This window comes from Gekko japonicus, unplaced genomic scaffold (assembly GCF_001447785.1).
Source record: "Gekko japonicus isolate JY-2015 unplaced genomic scaffold, Gekko_japonicus_V1.1 scaffold278, whole genome shotgun sequence".
Lineage (NCBI taxonomy): Eukaryota > Metazoa > Chordata > Lepidosauria > Squamata > Gekkonidae > Gekko > Gekko japonicus.
In genome coordinates this window covers 459884-484999 of record NW_015169783.1, presented here as the reverse complement: position 1 = coordinate 484999, position 25116 = coordinate 459884, and the positions used below count along the sequence as shown (strand labels likewise).

Here is a 25116-nt window from a genome sequence, read left to right as displayed (position 1 = left end):
CCTAGTCTACACATGCAGCCCAGTGAGGTGGCGAGAAATGCCAGGTCGCCTGCTTTGGCAGGTAACCTTCCACTTTCAGCCCCCTGTCCTCTCCCCTCCCCTGGAAGAGTGGTGGTAGAGAAATGGCCAGGCAGCCATTTGCAGAAGCTGCACTATCGCAGTCTTCTGGGGATTGCAGGGCTTCAGCGGACAATCACAGAGGTGGTAGATCGGGTTGCCCAGCCGTGCCTGGCAACTGGGGAAAGGCTTGGGGTGTAAGGACATGGGAGGTGACATTCGCGGTGCTGCTATGTCACTTCTGTGGAGATCCGGAAGTGTCATAGAGAAGCCCTAGGAATTGCCAGAAAGTGTATGGTAAAACCATAGAGCTTCCGGGGATTCCTAGAGCTACCCAATGTCACACCTGGGATTCCCTAGGAAGTGGCATAGCAATGCAGGCAACGTTGTCTTTGAAATAAAAAAAGTGGTGGGTGGGTACCTGGGGCTGCCAGTTGGAAACCCTGGAGGCTCTAGCATGCCACTTCCAACTGCAGGTTTGGGGAATTGCATTTTAAAAGTTTCTCTTCATTATGAATTCTCTGTCAGTGAAAAATCAGTATGACCAATGAAAGGTTAGACTACTCGAGGCTTTCAGAAAGAAAAGTGAGGCCCACTTGTTAAAAGAAACGCAAGGGCCTAACTAACAGAACAGCTGCTTTGGGTGTTGGTGAGCTGCATGGATTCTATGTGTGTGTGTGGGGGGGGGGAGACAAAGGGTCCCACAAGAAGAAGCCACCACATAGGTAGTACTAAGGAGAGAGATACAGCATCTGATTTGCAAGAAGGAAATTACAGTTCCAAGCTCCTAGTAGAGCACTGCCAGAGCTTGCAACTCGTCTTGAGAGGTTGGAGAGCAGATGCTGCTCAGTTAATGGTTCTCAGGGGGTCAGGAGAGCCTATGATCTGACTCATAGTTAGGAGAAAGTTAGGAGTTCTTGTGTGTGTGTGTGTGTTGGTGTTATTTGAAGAAGAAGAAGAGGAGATTGGATTTATACCCCGCCCTTCACTACCCAAAGGTGTCTCAGAGAGGCTTACAAACTCCTTTCCCTTCCCCTCCCCACAACAGACACCCTGTGAGTAGGTGGGGCTGAGAGAGCTCTGACAGAAACGGCTCTTTTTCAAGGACAGCTGTGCCAGAGCTTGTGACTGACCCAAGGTCACATCAGCAGGTGCAAGTGGAGGAGTGGGGAATCAAACCCAGTTCTCCCAGATTAGAGTCCACACAATTAACCACGACACCAAACTGGCTCTCAGCATCAAGTCATTTCTGACTTACGACAACCCTGTGAACTAATGACCTCCAAAATGCCCTACTGTTAGCAGCCTCGCTCAGGTCTTGCAAACTGAAGGTCATTGCTTCCTTGAATCACTCCATCTCACACTGCCGTCTTCAAATCTTCTTAACATCATCACTCTCCTTTCCAGTGAGCCTTGTCTTCTCCTGACGTGAACATTCTCTCATGGGTTCGTGTAGAGCCCCTAAACCGCAGTTGCATACCAATGGCTGACTGCACGGAAACGTTCCTCCGTTTTTCCGTAAGGTAAGGATGATGTGTGAGAGCAGCTTCAGAACTTACTGTCTGCAGCAACCAGACGGGCTCTTGTTGTTTATCCTGATGAGAATGCAAAGCAACAGGGCCTCTGGGCTCCGTAAGTACAACCTTTCTAGTCTGCCTGCCTCTCAGAGGGGATTTACTTTCTGCACCGAAATGCAAAGCTGTCGTTTACATATGTAAATGAGCCCACAAAGCAGGCAATCCACTTGTACTGCAAAAGGGAGCTCGACTATTAAGATGGATTTGTGAAGGCCTATGAAACAAGCACAAAACAACATCCACAGGCACACGCACAATCTGCAGGCTGATAATACATTACAAAATTAGCCACATTCCCTGTTGACGTGTGGCTGTCCCTTCTCTGCTCTGATTAAACCCTGTTGCTTGGTTCTGTTTTGATAGCAACTATCTGCTAGTGTCCAAAATCCAGAGCCAGAACTGAAGTGTTTCCTGTGGTTTAACCTTCAGCTGTGTTGTATCTTGTGGACCACAGTTAATAGGGCGGGGGGAAAGGCTTCATGGCCGAGCTGTGGAGTAGGGGACCACTTCAGATGGGTGGCTAGGGGCTCGAGGAAATGATCATCCCCGTTCACCATGAGGCCTTTTATCTCTACGAAGCAAACATCTTTCAATCAGCTCCCATGCATGAAGCAAGCATATAGTTTGCATATGTACAAACACAGAAACGTGAATTCTTACAGGAAGAGGGCCCAGGTCGTTGGGATTTAAAGCTGCTTTTGATCTCAGGTGGACTGGGAACTTTAGTCGTGGATCTTCCTGTAATGAAAAACACACTGCCGTAAGAAGAGGACTCCCAAAGCGGCACAAGCCCACGCCATATTTACATCAATGCCAAGGGGCTGTCATCATCAATGCCACGTCACTACCCCCATTCTCCAGTTTCAGGGAGCAGTTGAACTTTGTGGCAAAATGTCTGCAAGCAGTGTTCCCTCTAAACTGAGTTGGTGTGAGCTGGCTCACAGTTTTTTAGTCTCCGGCTCACACATTTTTGTCTTAGCACAGGAAGGATAGCTCCAGAGCAAACTAATTCGTGCAGTAGCCAACTTACTCACTCACAACTTTAATGCCAGTAGCTCACAAAGTAGAATTTTTGCTCACAAGACTCCACAGCTTAGAGGGAGCATTCGTCTGCAACACCTGTTTTTGCAGCTTAATAATGAAAAAGGTGCACAGCTATTTTTAGAGGGATTTTTTCCCCTCCAGAATGGGGGAATTGTGCTGATCTCTCAGCAGATACCATTCTTACAGTGCAATCGTAAACAGAGTTACATCCTTCTGCACCCATTGACTTCAATGTACTTAGAAGGGTGCATAGGACTGCTTAGGACCGCACTGTTAGTAGAGTGGTTTACATTCAGGTAATCGCCCTAAGGCCCCGGTTAGTACTTGGATGGGAGACCACCAAGGAAGTCCAAGGTTGCTACACAGAGGCAGGCGATGGCAAAACCACCTCTGAATGTCTCTTGCCTGGAAAACCCTACAGGGTTGCCATAAGTGAGCTGCAACTTGATGGTACTTTCCACCACTACCCATCACGCTACCCATGGATGTGTGTGATGTTTGAGCTGAGCCAGAGACAGCGCAGTGAGGAACAGGGGCGTAGCTGCAGTGGGGCAACATAGGGCCATGCCCCCTCACTCAACAGCCACGCCCCACAAGTCCTGACAGTTAGAGAGGCGGGGGGAGGTCTTCTTCTCTCCCCCCTCCCACTCCCCGGATTTCCCAATGCCCCACCACCCAAAATGTTCTGGCTACGCCCCTGGTGAGGAGATATTCAAGTTCTAGTTTGGATAGCCTCAAACAACAACAGTTCCCCGGGCACAGTGCAGCTGCACCAATCCCAACATCTCACTGCTGAAGATAAGGCACACAGAGTGAGGAGCAGGGGCATAGCTGCAGTGGGGCAACACAGGGCCATGCCCCCTCACCCAACAGCTACGCCCCACAAGTCCTGACAGTCAGAGAGGCGAGGCGGGGGGAGGTCTTCTTCTCTCCCCCCTCCCACTCCCCGGATTTCCCAATGCCCCACCACCCAAAATGTTCTAGCTACGCCCCTGGTGAGGAGATATTCTAGTTTGGATAGCCTCAAACAACAACAGTTCCCCGGGCACAGTGCAGCTGCATCAATCCCAACATCTCACTGCTGAAGATAAGGCACACAGACCAGTGCTGATGTAATGAAATTCCTGGGGGCTGAAAAGCCTTGAATGATGGTATGTGGGCGAATCAAGCCCGGCTCCATTCCTAGCATGCATCTCTTTCCATCTCTGTGCCTCATCGCAGCTGTGTGCAATAGCATTAAATCGGATTTTATATAAAGTTCCTGCAAGGCATGACAAATGTACACTTCTCTCGGCTTCACAAATATCTGGGGAAATAAACGAGGCCAGGAAAGCCAAATAACTCAAGGATATTTGGAAGAATGAGAATGAATAGCTTCCTCGGCCGTGATCTCTAAAGAGATTACATTAAAGAACAACATGGGAGAAGCAACCTTTAAAAAGTGTAACCTGTCAACAAATGGTGAAGTTATTGGCCTGGTTTCACCTGTATCCTTTTCAGCAATTTCAAAGCAAAGCTTACAGCCACCACCTGAGATTTCCAATATCTATCTAAGGTATATCAGGCCAGTATTGACCTTTCCTCATCAACAGCGAACACTTTTGCTGGTTAGATTTTTGGTTGTATCACTGACGGCCAAAGCTGATTCAGAGTTGGGTATGCTGAAACACACTGATTTTGCCTGGCAGAGATGTGCCGAGGTACGCACACGTTTGGACTGCCTACATCACTCTGTATCAGCTTCAAGCACTTAGCTCTTATTTTTACAAGGTCTCCTTCCTTGGTTACCTCTTTTTTCTTGCTCCATGTTTTCTGATTTTTCAGCTATGGTTGCAAGCTATCAGACACCCCACCTGAGCCTTCTATCCTGGCATTGTTTTGTCTGCCTGGGTCCAGGTCTTGTGATCTGGGAGGAACATCAGCACCATCACAGATGAGGTGGAGGTTATTCCTGGGACTCAAGCTGTCAGCCTTGGGGTGCTGCTGGATCACCTGCTGCACCTGGGACTTTGGACCTCAGGGGGGAGCCGAGATCATGTTCCACCACGTCCACTGAGTGAAAATGTTGATCCACGTTCAGACATGGAAAAATTCTAGAAGAATGCTGGGACCCACATCCTCATGGAGGTGGAACACCAAGAGGATGTTACAAAAGTGTCTGCCCTGCCTCCCCTGCAAAATTAAAAATGCTGTGTTTGACCTAGAGCACTAAGCCAGTGCTCTAGAGTGAGCCAGTTCAGTGTAGTGGTTAAGAGCGTGGACTCTAATCTGGGAGGACTGGGTTTGATTCCCCACTCCTCCACATGCAGCTCCTGGTGTGAAACTGGGTCAGTCACAAGTTTTCTCAGAGCTGTTCTCTCAAGAGCAGTCCTCGAAAGAGCTTTCTCAGCATCACCTACCTCACAGGGTGTCTGCTGTGGGGAGGGGGAGGGAAAGGAGATTGTAAGCTGTTCTGAGACTCCAAACGAAGGGTGGGCTATAAATCCAATCTCCTCCTCCTCTGTTTAGAGCCAAATTACATGTTTCCTGTAGGAGTCCTGGTCCCACTGCAGGACCTCCTTCCCACTGCAGGACCTCCTGATGACACTTGGTACTTTTGGCCACTGTGTGACAGAGTGTTGGACTAGATGGGCCACTGGCCTGATCCAACATTGGCTTCTCTTACGTTGTTATGTTCTTATGAGACAGAGTTCCCTCAGCCTAACTGTGTCCTTTTTGCAGATGGATGTGATGTCAGGGAACAAACATTTCCAAGAGTGCTACGGCCCAATTTGGCTCAGGACCATGATATGGGGGGAGCAGAGGCTTCAGCCTTCCCTCCTGAACCATTTTCCCAAGCTGAAATGTCCATGAAGAGGAGCATTTACCCTGCTTTGGGGCTCAACATGGACTGACCAGAACTGTGATCTGGTTCATGCCACAGGTAACATGTACTTTATCCCTGAGGCTACATACTTTAAGATGGCACTTGGTATCCAGGGGGATCCAATAGATATTGTTTATCTTGACTTCCAGAAAGCTTTCGATAAAGTTCCTCATCAAAGGCTCCTAAGTAAGCTCAAAAATCATGGGATAAAAGGACAAGTTCGAAAGCAAGACAGCCACATCTGTTAGATGTTCCCCAGCCATACTTATCCCATCATAGGGTGACTTGGAGCTGGGTTAAAAAGGCACCACATCACAAGTGGTGTTTTTGGATCCCCGCGCAGTCATTGCACATGGCCGGATGTCTGAACCCAGGGGAGCGTGTACAGAATGGATTTGGCAGTCTGAACCTGCAGATCCGTTCTGCCGCTAGGGAGGGTTTTTGTTTTTTAAAAATGCCTATATGCCCATGTGTGCACACCTGAGCGCTTATGCGCATGCATGAATTTTGAGATTTTTTTGGCAGCGCACCCTGTGGCTGAGGCGCTGCAATAATGTGGATGCTTTACCACAGGATGTCTCCGTGGGTAACCCGCAGCAGGGTGTGCTGTGTGGCTGATATGCCCCGCAACACTTTCAACCGGTTCAATTAGAGGTGGCATTGTATTGCGCCAAGCTGCCAGTGTGGCCATGGTCCAAGTGTGATGCTATGACTAGAGTTCAAACAGGACACAGTTTGCCAATAAGTGACAGAAAACAACTGCTGTAATCTGATGCTAATATTTTAAACCTCTAGGAAAACCGGATAAAAGAACCATTAAAGACTGGAGAAGAGAGCATTAGGTTATATAATAGAACAGCCATGTTGGATCTGAAGTAGAACAGCTAGATCCGAGCCCAGTCGCACCTTAAAGGCCAACAAGACTAGGGGTGTGAGCATTTGACAGTCATAACCCCAAAATCTTGCTGGTCTCTAAGTACAACTGGACTTGAATCTAGCTGTATAACAGAATTAAATTATACTTGAGCAAGTTACCTAACAATTTTATGCAAGTAGTCTCTGGATCACCCCTTTAGTGAAAGACGATTTAGGTTCAAATTACTTTTTCTTCTGTGATCGTTCATGGAGACTTTTTTTGGGGGGGGGGCCTTTCCTGAGTACAACCACTTGGGTGGCTTTTTCCAAGATGGAGAACGTTAGAGAGGGGCTCTTTATCATTTTACTCCCCTGCTATTTTCCCGGGCGGGAGGGGGAGGAACCCCTCGCTGCTTATATGCTTGCTGGAGGAAAAAAAACCAGGGTAGCTACAAATTTCCTCCAGCAATGGTCCAAAGCAATGGAGTATGCTTCTGTGGCTTTTACAATAGGAAAAGGGCAGAGGAGGATAGAGTTAAAAGCCTCTCTCCCTTTGCACCATCCAACCCACACTTCCCCCCCCCCCAGCCGCTGCACTCTGAAAAGGAATCTTTGAAAACGATCATAGAATTCGAGAGCCCCGGGTGTGGAGAAACGTGCCTCAGTACAGGAAAACTGAAATCCGTGGTTTTTCGACACTTTCCCCCTTCCCCTACTTTCCGGTATACAATTCTACAAAGCAAGAGGAGGTGAATTCAGCTTACCCACGTGGTCGTCTTTGTGTTGTGATCGATGAAGAAAGGTCTGCCATTAGGGGCTATTCGCATCTCCCAGCCAGGAGGCAAGAAGCTTTGCGTCAGTTTGTGCTGCGGTTTTGGAGAATTGTATGGTGAAGGCTGTGGCGATTGTGGGTTGGAAAGGGTGTCCTTCACAGCTCTTCGCACAGGAGAGTCCTTGGCTCCCTGTGGAAAAGGAGTGGGTGCGTTAACAATGACAAACGTCACCTTATCTCATTATGCGATTGATAACGGCGTGTAGCCTGATCTACGCAGATCTTCGAGGGGGGATATAGGATGGAACAACAAATATTATCTCTTATCATTAGTTTGCTTGGAAATTAGCTGTTGGTTCTTGGCTAATGCCCACATCACATGTACACAGATGTGTATACATGCACACCTGGTATATGCCCATGGCGGTCCCTAGACTCAATACAGTTGGGTAGCCTGCTCCCCAAACACAGCAGGTTTGCCTTCAAGGGGACAAGTCGGCCACACATCACCTTCTGGACAGCCCAGGAAGTGATACTCTCAATAGAACCCATCATGGCCCATCTACCTTTCCCCTGGATGAAATCCCATCCTCCCGAAACCCATCGCGTAGAGATTTCAAAGCAATGGAGCATCAGGTTGTCTTTCCTTAAGTACTACAAAGCTTCAGTAGGTGAATGCAGTTTTAACTCAGAAACCAACAGATGAAACACCAAATGGGGGGATGTAGCTTCAAGGTTAGGTAGAGGAATCCATGGCAGGAATCCTCCCTGGAATCCAGAATCCTCTCCATCATCCTCTTCATCATCCCCAAGGATCCACACAATGTACCATTCACAGACCGTAAAAACACTTGGTAGAGTTATCAGGAGGACAGGTATGCTAGAGAAGCAAGAGTGGGGGAGAAGAGTATGAGATGTAAGCAGGGACTGGAAAAGGAAGCAGAGGACGAGGAGACCTATCAGCAATGATAAGAAAGGGCATATGAGAGTGTACGCATCATAAGCATGGAACACAGCATTTAAAGGTCTTCTCAGTTCACTTGTAAGTTGTGCCGCCGGGGCTGCGTAGTATTGCCTTGCAAAACCCATTTAAAGGTATCCCTTTAAATGATTTTTGCAAGTGGCTTGGAAAAGGCATTGAATGCCTTCTCCAAGCCCTGCTGCCCGTGCGTCTGCCAACACAAACCACACAAAAAACCCTGGCTGGTTTGTGGCAGGTTCATGGGGACTCGTGCGGGCGGGATGGCAGGAACTGAAGTTCGCGAACCACAAACTGGGCCTGGTTCGTGATGAACTTAGGTTCGTAATTCGGTTCCTGCCCCTCCGTATTCTTAACCACTACACCATACTGGCTCATTGAGTTATTGCTGTGATGATAAAATGGAAGAGGGAAAACAATGTTGTAAGATGCTTTGAGTACACAATGGGGAGAAAAGCACAATATAATTTTTAAAAGGAACAAAATATGGACGTGATTGTGTCCACTTTGGGATGGTTTGAAAGATTTTTCCAACGGATCGCTATTTGTGTGTGTGTGTGTTAAGTGCCATCAAGGTGCTTCCAACTTACAGTGACCATATGAATTAATGACCTCCAAAATGTCCTATGATTAACAGCCTTGCTCAGGTCTTGAAAACTGAGGCCCATGGTATCCTTCATTGAGTCAACCCATCTCATGTTGGGTCTTCCTCTTTTCCTGCTGCCTTCCACTTTCCCTAGGATTATTGTCTTTTCCAGTAACTCTTGCCTTCTCATAATGTGACTGAAGTACAGTGTCAAATATACTAGCAAGTTCCTCAAATATTTCAAGTATTTGAATTAATCATTGCTATTTAGGTAATAACTAATTCAAGTAATTGAAATGTTAAGTAGAGGAGTTTGCTGGTATAGTTGAGATTGGTATATTTGATTTTCACACTATTGGCTGGCATATTTTTCCCATTTCAATTGACTGCACTGATTTGAAACATGATGTTCGGTTTAAAATTATTATTTCGTTTCAGTATCTGGAGTCCTGCCTCTCTATTTTCACACTGCTTCACCAACTGCTACTTCCAGTTTCCATTTCTGCTTCATTCGTGGTGATTATTAATTTTCCCCAGGTCCAAACATTTAATTAGTAAAAATTAATAAATATTCTCCCTCTCTCCTCCCGAGCCATCACAGATTTGATTTACTAAAAATCTAAGAGCTGCGGTCCCAAAATACAATTTCTAGAGAGTAAGTGCAATGCGACTCAGTGGGAATTATTTCTCTGTATAAACATGCTTAGGATCACAACTAGAAGAATACTTTCTTCAGCTGCTAAACAGAACAAATGTAAGTGATGTTCACCAGGTGGATAAGGAGGTACGCTTGTTTTTCTCATATGCATCTAGGGTTTTAGAGCTTCATGATATATATGACGATACAGACAATACACACATGATTTCTCTGAAATGAATGCACAACATGTGAAAGGAAGTAGGAAGAAAGCACAGCAGAGCAGCCGAAGGGGGAGTTCCAAGAAAGGACTAAGCTAGATAGCCGTGAGGCTCCCTATGGGGCATCGAACGAATCTAAAGAACATTCTCATATGCATTTCTAATGGCGGAGTTCATTGCATACTCTTAAGAGGACCTCTTTTCAGTGGGGAAATTTCTCCCCGCACAGCGAAGATTTTCAACAAGGCAGAACGTTCGGTTGGGCAGAAACTGAAGCAGTTCACAGTGGAGGTACCTAGCTTGCCATTTATATTCAGGATCCCTAAGTTTATACGCAGCTAGGCTTGAAATATTCAGCTTCCTTCGTTCACGTCTCTTACACTCACAGACACACAGAGACACACACACACACACGTACAACATTTGCAGTGAATATTATAGATCCCACAGTCCTGATTTTAGCTTCGCATTCCAAAGTGAAAGAAATTCTATTGAAAATAGTAACCCATCAAATTTGAAATGTGCTATTCACCACGCCCTCAGTAGTGCATGTACCACCCCAACAGAAACACAACTCCAACTTTACGAATATTTCTAAAGCAATGCTATTACAAGATCTGAAATAATGATGGCCACACACGTCTACTACAATGCACGTGGACAGTGAAAGATAAGAAATAGGAAAGAGGATAGGATAACACTCTTACAAGCTCTTAAGCGTAACAGTTGGACAGAACAACAAAAGCATTGTCATGGGTCAAAATAAAGATAGCTGAGCATAATTACCGAGAGGGGCATGATTTTTACAAAGCAAGGAGTGATTGCAAACAGGGCTGGTTCCTAAATATTTTATCAGCCCTCCTGGACCCAGCTGGTAGTGGAAGGCACCCAAGAAGGGATGCTAGTCACCAACCACGTGGCTGACGGCTAGGAGCAAGGCAATTGCCTGCGGAGCGTCAGCACACTCCTCCTTGTGGTGCACCGAGCCCTCGTTTGCAAGTCTTGGACAGAGAACCGGGCCCTGCTTGCAAAAGGACAATACGCCAGCCAGGAAAATAGAAAGATGCAGAGGACCAGAAAGAAGAAAGGAATGGAAATCCAGGAAGGAGGCAAGCCTTGCTTGTTGGGAGGGTAACATTTCTCACCTCAAGTGGTGCAGATAAGGTTACTGTGGGAGTACTGAGGCTACGAGGGCGTCTTATCTGAGGCTCACTTAGGTGGTTGCTACTGTTTGACGTCGACCCCGTTGCACCGTCTTCGGCAAGCTATTTGAGGCAAACACAAATTAGCTATGTGCTTTTCTATGGCTGTGCTCTGTCATGGTAAAATATCTCCAAGTGGTACAGTTCAGTGAATTACAAAAGAAGTTAATGTTTTCAATACCACATTCCTCCCTAGAAACAACAGTCAGTGTCACATAGCAAAAGCCCTGCTTTTTAACTATGTTCGCAATACATCCAAAAACGTTAGTTTTAGCATTATGTTTGTCTTTTTAAAAAAAGATTGGTAGTGAAGCATTCAGGAGGATGGCTGATCCATTGCTACTTTTACTAAGATTTGCAAAGGGAGAATTAGGGACAGTTTATACATAATCAAGGAGGAAAAGAAAAAGAAAAACACATGTGAGTCACTCTTCTTCCATAATGGGTCTACTGAGTATCAGTAGCTTGTTAGAAATCAGGAAGTTTGGGTGCGGGCATACTCTTATGTAGCCAGGAAGCATTTGGGGTGCTTCCTGGCTACCTAAGACTGCACCCACGTCCAACTTTTGCAGGAGTCAATTTAATATTGGTTATACTTCACTTCCTGGTAGAGCCCAACTCTTCCTTGTTGTACTAGCAGAGAAGGAGGCCCTCCCCACTACTAGTGGAAGAGACCAGGTGCTGCTACAAGGGAGTAGGTGGAAGGGATTACTCATGAGCATTTTTTTTAACAATTTATATACGCTATAGCCTCCCAGAGATTTTGCAACACATAAACACTGAATCACAGGCTCTTGGGTCAACCCAATCCTCTGTTGTATGAACAGTGTCAACCCTCTTGAGAAAACCCCCCCCCCGTGACAGTACCCCTAACAGCTAATTGCCTAAAAATCATTGTAGGTTTCATGAAGCTGCCTTCCTCTTAAGTCTATCCACTGATCCTTCAGTACTATCTACCCTTAGCAATTGCTCTAGGGCAGAGGTGTCAAACTCATTTGTTACGAGGGCCAGATCTGACATAAATGTCACTTTGTTGGGCTGGGCCATGTGTGCCATAAAATGTAATGCCAGGTACCAGAGAGAGAAACTGTATAAAGGAACCCTGGGCTGAGAGGGTGGGTTCAGAGAAAAACCCACATAGGTGGACTGCAGAGGCAGCAGCGCAGTGCTGGGCAGATGCTCCCACGATGCTTGACTGCTGCTGCAGATGAGGTTGTTCTACCGGGTTGAAGCCACAATGGAGTGGCTCCACTCACTCCCCCCAGCACTCCCTCCTTGGCATCAGTTGCGCGTGGGCCACGTAAGAGCCCTGGACAGGCCACCTCCGGCCCCCGGGCCTTATGTTTGACACCCCTGCTCTAGGGTCTCAGGCAGGGAAAGGTCTTCCCCAGTCCCAGTGACCTGAGATTTTTTCCCACTGGGAATGCCATGCATTTAACCTGGTGTCTCCTGTATGCAAAGCACACGTTCTATCACTGAGGCCAATGTCCCTTACCTCGATTAATTTAGTTTGCTTCCAGATTCCTCTATAGGGAGCTGCCACCCCATGCGACTCCTGTATGCAAAGCACACGTTCTCTCACTGAGGCCAATGTCCTTTACCTCGATTAATCCAGTTTGCTTCCACGTTCCTCTATAGGGAGCTGCCACCCCATGCTCCTTATAATCATGCTTCTGCTCTCTTACCTGGGGTCTAGTCAGCTCACGCACCCTCATTTCACTCATTTCCTGCCTGCTGACTTGTGGCTTAATTGTTCATTGGCACTTATTCTAAGCACACATGAAGCGGCCCCTATACTGAATCAGGCCCTTGCCCCATCAAGGTCAGTACTGTCTACTCAACTGGCAGTGGCTCTCCAGGGACTCAGATCTTCTACACTACCTACTGCCTGGTCGTTTTAGTTGGAGATGCCAGGGACTGAACCTGGGACCTTCTGCATGCAAAGCAGATTCTCTTCTACTGAGCCCTCTGAAACCTACTTCAAAATGTGGTTTTAGATCCTGGTTGTTAAGACGCTGAACTGCAGGCTGGCCACATGACCACGGAAACGTCTTCGGACAGCGCTGGCTCTTCGGCTTTGAAACGGAGATGAGCACCGCAACCCTAGAGTCGGACTCGACTGGCTTTCGAGCAAGGGAACCTTTACCTTTTTTTACAGGAAACACTGATTACGCTTCAGCGGGGTGCTGCTGAACTAGGGTACCAGCAGGACACATTGATTGGGAAAGGAGCACAGCGTGGGAAGTGCAAAAGCATTCCTGGGACTGGCTTCTCAACTGCAGTTAATGACAGTCAAGGATACACTTGTGAATCCTTGAAAAGTTCATGTTTTCCTACCAACTGGAACTTCAGTTAGGGAAACGAAAACAGCCAACTGTGTCCTTCTTCATTTAGTTACCTCTCAGCATATCACCAGATTGCATTGTAAAAGGTAAAGGTAAAGGTTCCCTTGCTCGAAAGCCAGTCGAATCCGACTCTAGGGTTGCGGTGCTCATCTCCGTTTCAAAGCCGAAGAGCCAGCGCTGTCCGAAGACGTTTCCGTGGTCATGTGGCCGGCATGACTAAACACCAAGGCGCACGGAACGCTGTTACCTTCCCACCGAAGTGGTACCTATTTATCTACTTGCAATTTCTTGCTTTCGAACTGCTAGGTTAGCAGGAGCTGGGGCTAGAGACAGGAGTTCACTCTGTCATGCGGCGCACTTGGGTCTCGAACTGCTGAACTACCGACCTTCCACAGCCTGCAGTTCAGCGTCTTAACCACTTGAGCCACCGCAGCTCCTAAGGTTGCATTGACACACCTTAAAAATAAAAAAATGAAGGGTGGATGTGTGTCACCACGTGGGTTCGGGATGTAGAGTAAAACTGACTTGGGTGTGTGCTAAGCAGCTAAAGCCAGCCCTGCATTAGTCAATACGCATCTTTTCAATTAAATAATTTCCCCAAAAGAACAGTCCCCCCCCAGAAGGATTTTGCTTCTGAAAGCCACCAGACAACTGTGCAATGGAAGACTCAAAAGGTTCTGTCATTTTCTCTGAATAGCAAGTGCCATACCTGCATGATGGGCCGAGTCCAAGTTGTGGTTCGATTGTTATGATTGACGTAATAAGTACGTCCCTTTGCATCTTTCCTTTCTTCCCAGCCCGAAGGTAAGCCCGGTGTAGTGTGTACATAGGCCACTGATGGCTGTTTATGCAAGAAATTACCAGAGCGTTATTTTTGCGCCAGCTTGTCATGTTTACAAAACAAATACCTGCAGAAGTAGAGGGGGGAAAATGCTGCGCCTGCTCATCGCCCTTCCCTACTGCAGGCTCAGATACATTCAGTTCGGTTCCATCCTCTGGACCATGGCTGCAAAGCTACAGCCTCCTGATTTTAAAGCTCAGGTAAATCACAAAGCAACCAAATCAACAGGGACTACATACACTGTCCTGCGATGAAAGTACCTTTATTAAGAACATAGGAGAAGCCATGTTGGATCAGGCCCATGGTCCATCCAGTCCAACAGTCTGTGTCACACAGTGGCCAAAAATACCAGGTGCCATCAGGAGGTCCTCCAATGGGGCCAGAACTCCAGAAGACCTCCCACTGTTACCCCCCCCCCCCAACCTCCAAGAATACAGAGAACCACCGCCACAGACAGAGCACCTTGTGGCTAAGAGCCACTGATGGACCGCTGGTCCATGTTTATCCAATCCCCTCTTGAAGCTGTCTGTGCTTGTAGCTGCCACCACTTCCTGTGGCTGTGAATGCCACGTGTTAATCACTCTTTGGCTGAAGAAGTACTTCCTTTTACCTGTTCTAAGCACATTAATTTCATTGAGTGCCCACGAGTTCTTGTATTGTGAGAAAGGGAGAAAATACTTCTTCCTCTACCTTCTTTAGCCCATGCATAATTTTGTAAACTTCTGTCATGTCACTCCTCAATTGTCATTTCTCCAAGGTAAAGAGCCCTAACCTCTTTAAACTTTCTTCATAGGGAAGGTGCTACATTCCTTTAAACCATTTTAGTTGCCCTTTTCTGCATCTTTTCCAATGCTATAATATCTTTTTAATAGCACTGGAAACCCTTGCAGAGGGCCGGATATTAAATAAATAAATAAGAACAGGAGCAGCAAAAGAATATAAACAGTGTAATGCACAGCAGCTATGAGCATCAAATTCTTTTTACTGTCATCAACTAGCTTTGCTACTTTTGTATAAAGGGTAATTTTTGTTTCTGCTCCCACACATGCAGATGATGACATGAGCCCAGGCAGACGGCAAAAGCAGGAAGTCTATGGAGACCTTGGTGGGTCACCATGCATGATTAGTGTCTATCTTGCCGGTCTACTGGCTATGAACATCCAAATCTGAGCATGTTCTTGAATAACCAAGGGAGGGACAGTGGAACACATGAAGCTGACTTACACTGAACCAGACCATGGGTCCACCATGAACCAGACCATGGGTCCACCAAAGTCACAATTGTCTACTCAGACTGGCAGCGGCTCCCCAGGGATCTCAGGCAGAGGTCCCCCACATCACCTGCTTATGGCCCTTATTAACTGGAGATGCTGGGGATTGAACCGGGGACCAAAACATGCTAAGCAGATCCTCAACCACGGAGCCACAGCCTCTCCGCCTAGTTATTGAACAACTAGGGTTTAAAGCGGTTTGAACACAAGAACATTTCGTGTCCTCTTATGAACAAGGCTTCTTGTGTTGGCCACTGGAAGATGAAACTGGTGCCAGGGCCAGAGACTGCCAATGTCTTAAGGATTCTTCACATGTGATGGTTTCACTACAATGGAAGTAAATTCTGTGCAGAAGAAAAGGCTTATGGATCACGTGTGTGATAAATGTACAAACAGCTATTTGCTGTTGGAATGCACAGTGGAAAAGCCACGGCATTGGGGGAAAGAAGAACACCTCCCCACTGTTAAGGGACAGATTCTGTTGAGCCCCACTGTGTTTACTGAGCTTTTCACTGGATGCTAGCTGTACTGCTAAGGTATCTCCCTACAACCAGCAGACTTACAATGCAATTCTAAGGAGGGTTACAGTCTTCTAACCAGGGCCTTAGAAGGGTGTAACTCTGCTTTCAGTTGCATTGTTAGAAACTGGATACACATGAAACTGCCTTATACCCTTGGTCCATCAAGGTCAGTATTGTCTACTCAGCCTGGCAGCGGCTCTCCAGGGTCTCAGGCAGAGGTCTCTCACATCCCCTACTGCCAGATCCCCTTTTATTTGGGATGTCAAGGACTGAGCCAGGGACCTTTTGCGGGCAAAGCAGAGGCTCTTCTACTGAGCCACAGCCCATCCCCAGAACTGTCTGGACATTGTCTGGGGAGACCAACCAGTGTTTAACATCTGCACGGTGAACCTGGAAATAACTGGAATGCTCACAAGCCAAAAGGATTACAATGCTGCTAAGAATTACAGATACTATAGCATGATATGAGAGTTTTGCTGCCAATGCAAGAATGCCTGGATCAGATGTACTACTTCATGCTAGAAGGAAAATATAGAAGGTTCCACCATTGATAGGCTCTAGCCCATGTCACTGCCTACCTATGGCAATAAATGTGTTAGGGTTTGATCCAAAGATGGGTTTCTGTCAACTGAAGGCACTTACATCAACTGAACAGAACTTATCTGCCTCCTCTCTTCCCACTGCAGGCCGCTGAACTCCCTGAAATGATCCCCTATGCTCCAATTTTGAGGATAAGTGATCGACTGTACAACGCAGAGATATTAAAAAAATTTCTTTGATAACAGTGGGTTGGATCTAGCCAGCTTTTTAGCTCAGTCTAGTCCAGTTCTCCTTAAGACAGCCATTGTCCCATATGGCTTTTATCCATGCAGGTCTCATGATCTCCAGAACTTTTCTGGGGGGACAAAGTGGCCCTCCTCTTTTTACAAGTAGAAAGATCTGGCTGGATCCAACCCAAAATCTGAAAGAGATACATTTTTCTTCTGAGCCAATATAAAGTGGTTATATAAAGGAATGCAAGTTGTGAGAATGGCACTGGCTTCATATTAAAGACAGAAGAGATGAAGAAGAAGCCAGAGAGGCCTGGGAAACAGAATGACATTTATAAATCAAGCCATGCAGCATTGCATGAAATCAGTCTGAAAACCAAGGCACGCTATGTGCTTTGGTGGCGTCTAACTTAACTGCAATCATAAAAATTTCTTCTGAAGACATGTTCACTGATCTAAGTTAAAAAAAAGAAGCTCCACTAATATCAGATTTATGGAGGAGATTAAAATATTAATGGGAAATATTATTTTAGCAGACTTCAAGGTAAAATTACAATGTGTGAGACATCAAAGTGTTTTGCTCCAATGTCACCGTCAGCTGTTTGCTGTTTGAGGGACATCCGCCTGCATTAATTCTGCCTGCAAAGCACAACCCTTGAAAAATAGCTCTTTGGGTTTCTTTGCCTATACACAGTTTTAAGTTAACTGGGAAAATGTTTTCGGTAACTGGGGAGCTTTTGCATCACAACCTTGCAAAATCCAAGCCCCATTCTGGCAAGTCGAAAGATAAATAGCAAAACTATAAATCATAAAGTTTTGGCTAGAAGATCAGCACTCGGGGCTTTTTGAGGGAAAGGGACATAGGTCACTAAAGTTGGTAGAACAAACAGCTTGGATTAATTCTTTAAACAAAAGTTAGCCAGGAGGCAAAGGCTTCCTGCTTTGCCTCTCAACCACCTGCTCCTGCAAATACCATCCTCAGCACAAGTGTAAAAATTACCAAGGGGAGAACTTTGTATTGGCTGTTATTTTTGTGAAGACTCAACCGGTCTAAACTGTCCAATCAGCACTGGGCCTAACTTCATTGTGGATCCACCGTCAGTGAGTTACATTTGGTCCACTGGATCCCCAGAGCAGAGAAACTGCCAACACACCTTGAAATTAACAACACACCAAGTCGACACACCTTGTTGTTAACATTTTATCAGCTTTGGTTATGTGGACTGTCTGACTATAGACCACTTCATTATCTAAGGTTAGTTAAGGTCTACCAAACCAGGATCTGAGACCATGGTCTGAAGTTCATTTATTAAGTGCAGATAAGTCTTCATGGTTACTTGTTCCATAGCAAGCCCCTTGCACATTCACCAGCTACAGTGACATCTGGGCAGAGCAAAGACAATGCAACCAGCAACAATGTTCCCTCTAAGCTGTGGAGTCTTGTGAGCAAAAATTCTACTTTCTGAGCTCCTGGCATTAAAATTGTGAGCGAGCGATTTGGCTACTGCATATGTTAGTTTGCTCTGGAGCCATCCTTCCTGAGCTAAGACAAAAATGGGTGAGCCGGAGGCTAAAAAACTGAGCTAGCTCACACTAACTCAGCTTAGACGGAACACTGACCAGCACCCACCATGGCAAAAAACGGTTTGAATGGTTGTCTGGTAGCCAAATACTGGCTTCTTCAATTGGCTGCACCTCAGATATACCAGGATTTTACATTGTGCCTGGACTGAGCCCTTGCGTCGGAAATTCTGGCTGCTAGATCTGTACGGCGTAGAGAATGGCAGAGTCTCACTGCATAAAAGCAGAGGCCGGAAATAATGAGGTGGCTGAGAAATAAAACAAAGCCATTGCTGGCTATTCAAATAACCGGGACCTTTTGTTTCTGATAAGGGGCCTATTAAAATCTACAGGATGCAAAGACTGAAAGCCAATAAGGTCACATTTTCCATGGCTGTGAAATGAGCTCGCTCTGTCATCATCCCTTGCTTCCCCTTTCCCCTCCAATTAGAAGTGAGTCGGTATGAATGGAAGGTGCTTCAGAAATCCAGTGAATGAACCGCAATGGACTACAGAACGAGAGGGCAGCGACCCCCCCCCCGAGTTCACAACAGCAGCCTCATCACACTTTTGCAAATGAAAGGCTTCCTTAGTAACAGAACAGAACATCCCTCGACCTCTGCTGCTTTTTGCAGAGTCCATACCCATTTTTCATATTAAATACCGTTGAGAATGTTCAAAGAATTCTTTAAAGGCATGACTCCTAAAATGCTTAACTGTATTTTTCACTACTCATCTGAAAGAAGGGGGGGGGGAGTGCCTAGGTAGCCACTGAAGATATTTGGAATCCACTAAGTTACAACCTGCATCGATACGGTGCTGTGAAGCCATTTGGTGAGCAAGTTCAGAAGATGTTAGAGAAAGTACTACACACTTCGGGTAGAAGAAGGATTGGATTTATAACCTGCCCTTCACTCGGAGTCTCAGAGCGGCTTACAAACTCCTTTCCCTTCCCCTCCCCACAGCAGACACCCTGTGAGAATAGGTGGGGCTGAGAGAGCTCTGACGGAAACTGCTCTTTTCAAAAACAGCTCTGACAGAACCACGGCTTGCCCAAGGTCATCCAGCAGCTGCGAGTGGAGGAGTGGGGAATCAAACCCGGTTCTCCCAGATTAGAGTCCGCGCACTTAACCACTACACCAAATGGAGGCTAACAGGTCCCAAGCATCAACAGTGACATGTTGCTCAACCCCTTTTTAAGATGCTGGGCCCTTGCTTGCCCCCTCCAATCCAGAGAGTACAGCTGTCACTCCTAATTTCTGCTTAGTAGTTAGGCCCCTATTTGCCTATGTTGCTTCTTCCGGGCCCTTTCTAACCACTTACGTGGCATGGGCCATGATAATGGACACTGTTGAGTGCTTTCCCATCCTTTTCCATGCACTTCAGCTGTCCTCCAACTGAGGTTCCCAGATACGCCCTATCTCGGCTTGCCAACTTCAGGTTGGGAAACTTCTGGGTATGGTGGTGGGGGGAGCCCGAGTGACCTTGGAAAGATATAATGCCGTAGAATCCACCCTCCAAAGCGGCCACTGATCTCTGTACTCCAGATAGAAGTCGTATTTCCAGGAGATCTCAGGACCCCAGCTGGAGGCTGCAAACCCAGGCTCTGACTTAATCCACATCCCACCCCAGCTTTGCAGGTCCTCAGGTTGGTTTCAAGTGACCTGAATCTCCGCACACTCATTCCAACAGATTACAGCCAAAGCTTGTGGCCATTAACTTCACTCTGGAATGAATGATGACTCGCAGGGAACGCGTTCTGCCTAAATGCTTGTCCTTCTGGAACACAGTCTGCAGGCCAGTTTCAGCTGTTATTAAGGGTGAAATTCTAACTCGAAGAAGAAGGTGGGCCTCCACATTCTGGAACCTGTTGTCGTCTATTTGATTGACGAAGGGAGCTTTGACTCTCCAGAGCTCATATCTTGGAAACCTTGCAGGTCTCAAAAGTAGCTGTTCTACTGCGGGCCAACATGGCTACCCTCTGAAACTATTTAATAGTGAGTGTGCATGTATAATCTTTTGATTCAAATGAAATTAAAAAGTCCCGGATTTCTAAACATTTCTATCGTTTTTGGTTAATCCTGACCTCAAGACAACAATAACTGGGTAGGCCATGACTGTAGGGTTGCCAAGTCTATCTTCGCCGGGAGCGGGGGGCTCCCGGCCAGTGTCTTGTGCACGCACGCCGCACGCACGTCACCCGGAAGTGACGGGAGGACGCCAGGCACGCTGGGGGCGGGGCCACGGCCATACAAGGGGAAATCATAGAGTTTTCCCTTGTATGGCCGTGGCCCCGCCCCCAGCGTGCCCGCGTCACTTCTGGGTGACACGCACGTCAGGGAGGAGTTCCCCACTGGGGGACGGGGCCACGGCCATACAAGGCGTGCCCACGTCTCTTCCGGGTGACGTGCACGTCGGGGTGGAGTTCCCCCCTGGGCCCGATCCGGCAGCGGTGGGGAACGGGCCTCTGGGGCGGGGTTTTCCCCGCCCCCCGGGGGGACTTGGGATCCCTACATGACTGTGGCGGCAGAAAGTTCCATCGAGTCACATCGAAGTATGATGACCCTGTAGGGTTTTTAAGGCAGATGTTTAGAGGTGGTTTGCCATTGCCTGCCTCTGTGTAGTGACCCTGCTTTTCTTTGGTAGTCTCCCATTCAAATGCTAACCAGAGCCAACCCTGCTTAGCTTCCAAGATACCTAACAAGACCGGGCTAGCTTGGGCAATCCAGGTAGGCCGTCCTGCCCCAAAGTCCATCTCTGGTTCTTAACTAGTTGTTGTTGTGTTTTTGTTTTTTGCACAACGTGTTGTGGCGCTCCCAAGAACTGAAAGAATTAATTTAAATAAATCCTATATATTTTAGAAGCGATCTACAGAAATAGAAGAGGCGAGTGCTCCAACTGTTGTCAAAAAATAATATCATATAGGTACCCAAAACAGTTACCCTCAACATGGTATCAAGGCCTTGTCACATAAGTATAGGAGGTATGGTGGGGAGGAGAGAACGGGTGTTCCCCAAAAACATGATTTGCGGCAAATGCTGGGGAAAAGGCTTTTTTTTTTTCCATAACAGAGACACAGCAGGGAAATATGACATATGTACATCCCCACAAGCAAATAGTTTCTAGCACAGAATAATTTTTCAACCTAGATAAGGTTCGCTTTCTGAAACGAAGACAAGAGAAGAGAAAAAGCATGAGATCTGAGTGACAGAGAAGGATATTTTTCGGCTCGATAAAAGCGTTATTACCGTTGACTCTTCACCACCTGTGACCGTTGAAGAACGAGCTCTCCTAGATGGACCGCTTGGCTGTTGAACAATAATTAATGTTAGAGTTATGGGGTGATCAGGAATGAAAGTCATGGATTAGTTGCATGTCTTCAGCACAAGAGACAAAAAGCCATTTTTTAATATGTTGGTGAAGCACTGAGTCAACTTCGCAACCAAGGAAAGAAGCTATAGATCATTGATAACAAGGCCATGTTACCTCTTACAGTAATTCAGTATGATAGGACCAGAATCCTGATCCCAAATACATCTTAGTAAACGCAATTTCAGAACAGAGTTGTATGCCTGTGATGTCACACCAGTGTACTGTGTGTACACCTGCAGAACTTGCATACTGGGATAAGCACATAAAGGCGAGATCCAAACCAATAATTAAAATCCGTTCCTTTCCTTTGAACAGAATATGTAGAACTGATATACAAAGAAGATGCTGAAGTACATAGAGATTCAGAGTGAAGTGGCTTCTTTTTGGTTGCTCACAGGTGCAAAAGCCTTGAAAAGAATATGGCCGAAAAGCAAGGTGCCAGTCTTCATAGTTTTCTGTTAATTGTGCTGGAATTAATTAATGGTGCATATCAGGAAAAAGAGAGAGCGTGTGTGTGCAAGCATGTGCAGGGAAAAAGAAGATAAGAGCATGGTTGGTAACAGAAGAGAAATGACAGAGTTTGTTATAGCAGGTTGGTCATATCCAGTAGTCCCAAAGATAATATTTCTGATTTAGTTCTGCTGAATTCTGACAGAGTTCAATGTAATTGATATTCAGAAAAAAAAGGTTTAGAACTAATTCTTTATCATGCAATCCCTTATTTTACTAAGTTCTCGTGCAAGCCAACCCTTTCTGATAGTAGGAAAAGAATGTTACAGTGCCACAATTAACCCTGTTTTATAAAAGGAAAGAGCTGATACTGGGGCCATATTCCAGAGAACTACTAGCTTGTTATGACCTGATCTGTGTGTTTTTGTTTTTTTTAAAAAAAAACAACACTTCACGAGTCTCTGAAATTTCAAAAGCAGTTGCCAGTTTGTGGGTGGGAACACAGCAGCCACTGCACCCAGTCACAAACTCCTGGTAGGTGCATGCAGGGCTCTTTTTGTAGAAAAAGCCCAGCAGGAACTTATTAGTATAACAGGTCACACCCAACAGCAGAAACTCATTAGCATATTGGGCCACACCCCTGACAGCACAGCTCATTAGCGCATTAGGCCGCACCCCCATGTTTCCAGAAGTGTGGTCATCCAGCCACACCCACCTTTTGCTTGTTATTCTGTTTACCTTGTTTGTTGTCAAAACCCAGGGCTTTTTTTGTAGCAGGAACTCCTTTGCATGTTAGGCCACACACCTCTAATGTAGCCAACCCTAATGAGTGTCTGCTGTTGGGTGTGGCCTATTATGCTAATGAGTTCCTGCTGGGCGTGGCCAACTTGGGAGCCAGCCGGAACTCCGTTCCTGTGCGTTCCTGCCCAAAAATAGCCCTGGGTGCATGCAAACTGCATTGTTCAGGTGTCCCCAAGCTTTTTTTTAATGCTGTGGGTACCTTTGGAATGTTGAGACAGAGTCGCGAAGGCCACCCTAAAATGGCTGCTGTAGGAGGTGGAGCCAAATGCAATACCCCCCTTCCCTGTTTTGCAGCCATGAGAAATCCTTTTCATTTAAATGAGGAGAGCTGATAGAAAGCTCTTCCTTGAAATGGTTCCTCCCAGTTTCTGAAAAGCTTGGCAGCCACAGGCCCCATTGCCCCCGTGAGCTCACAGTGGGGAACCCTATCATAGTGGGGAACCCTATCATAGTTCTTTGGATTATGGCAGAATACAAGACTAGAATAGGTAACACCACAGAACAGTAAGAGTGCCAATATATTGTTAGTATGCAGAAAACAAAACAAAACAACACAAAGCACCCTCACCCAGGAATCAAAAACCTATCTGGGAAACGGAACATAAGAACATAAGAGAAGCTAATGTTGGATCAGGCCAATGGCCCATCCAGTCCAACACTCTGCCACACAGTGGCCAAAAATACCAGGTGCCACCAGGAGGTCCAGCAGTGGGGCCAGGGCACTAGAAGCTCTCCCCACTGTTGCCCCCCCCCCCCCAAGCACCAAAAAGACAGAGCATCACTTGCCCCAGACCAAGAGTTCCTACCTATACCTTGTGGCTAATATCCACTGATGGACCTCTGCTCCATATGGCATATTTTCCAGTGAAATCATTCTGATAATGGCTCCACTGATTGGTACAGACCACACTACTAAATATGTGACTACCAGTCTTAACAGGTTGGGGTAAAACAAAAAAGAAGAAAACTAATTCGGGAATTTCTGACTTTTTGTTTTGAGTTCTGCTTCTGTTCTTTGATGCATCCCTTATAATACACGAGTGTCCCCATTAATCTCTTAAGTAGCTCTTTAACCATACACAGGACTAATATATCCCACGACCCCTTCTACAGGAGAAACCCCCAGCCTGAAATCGCAGGATACCTGAAAACTGCCGAGTTTCATCCGGCCACCATACACAACTGTCACTTTATGGGGTTTCACATGTCTCCAATCTGTCCCCAGAACCACCTCTCTCTAGGATCTGTCCTCTCTGCCTACCTTTGATGGTGCGACATTGCCTCTAGTCAGTGTATGACTGGAATTGTAACTGAAATAATTTCGACAGGGGAAGGCAACACTGACTCCACAACAATGAAAGTCACAGTCGATACACAGAACAGGAGATTATTTTTTTTAATAATGAGAGAAGAGAAATAAATAAACGCATTCTACTTACCAGTGATAAGAGGGACTGCTCAGCAACTGCCTCGGTTACGCTGCAAGATCTTAACCTTGCTGAGGGATCTCTTTGCTGAGGGAAACAAGACAAAACAGTGAACCATTAATTTTTTTTTACTATTTTGTGTAATTTACCCACTGAAAACATGTCAAGCTTAACGCTGGATATTCTGTCTTCTATCCAGCAGCACCGCCACGTGGCCCGCTCTTCTGCTCACCGCCACGTGCTCTAGTCATGGCTGCCGCTCCGGGACAGATCTCCACGTTTGACCCTGCCCATCCCAAGCTATGGGAATCCTGGGTCGAACAGCTAACCCATTTCTTTAAAATCCAGAAAACGACGGACGTCGATCTGAAGAAATCATGGCTCCTGAGCACGTGTGGCGTCGCTACAATACGGCTAGCAAGGAGCCTCATCGTCCCGAAGAAGATGGAGGAAGCCATCTACGACGACCTGATCAAGGCCCTGAACGGCCCCTTTGGAAGGTGGACTCAATGGCATTAATACTCCATTGAAGTCCCCTGCCTCCCCAAACACCGCCCTCCTCAGGCTCCATTCCCCAAATATCTAGGTATTTCCCAGTCTGGAGCTGGCAAACGAAAAGGGACCCCAGACTTCCTTGGTGTTCTCCCATCCAAATACTAACCAGTATAGCCAACCCTGATTAGCTTTGTTTCCTGGATCTGACAAGATCAGGCTAGCCTGGGCCATCCAGGTCGGGGCAGAGGAAATACAGAAACATTTTAACGATGGGAACAACAAACGTTGTCAACGGTTTGCACCCAGTGAATCACTCCCCCATCCCCCACAACTGCAATTTTGAGGATAATCATTACTTTCCTCAAAAGGCTCCCTTAAGAATGACTGAGATAATGTATGTAAAGCACTTCTAATATTTAAGAGTTACGGAGGAAGGGTTCGATCCAGCACAACAGCCATTGTGTATG

The 25116-nt window shown here is 46.5% G+C and overlaps 1 protein-coding gene across 9 annotated transcripts in view; it reads right to left on the bottom strand.

The window, feature by feature from the left end:
- NEDD4L (neural precursor cell expressed, developmentally down-regulated 4-like, E3 ubiquitin protein ligase) overlaps positions 1–25116 on the bottom strand; it is a 270488-nt gene that overhangs the window by 49098 nt on the left and 196274 nt on the right. For 4 of the 9 annotated variants that reach the window (XM_015416887.1, XM_015416886.1, XM_015416880.1 and 1 more), the window contains 6 exons: positions 24167–24241; positions 21353–21412; positions 13851–13982; positions 10740–10859; positions 7164–7361; positions 2295–2372 (listed from right to left, as the gene is read on the bottom strand). In XM_015416887.1, coding sequence (XP_015272373.1) covers positions 2295–2372; positions 7164–7361; positions 10740–10859; positions 13851–13982; positions 21353–21412; positions 24167–24241 — 663 coding nt within the window. The remainder of the gene's footprint in view (positions 1–2294; positions 2373–7163; positions 7362–10739; positions 10860–13850; positions 13983–21352; positions 21413–24166; positions 24242–25116) is intronic. The other 5 variants (XM_015416888.1, XM_015416882.1, XM_015416883.1 and 2 more) reach the window with 3 other exon arrangements.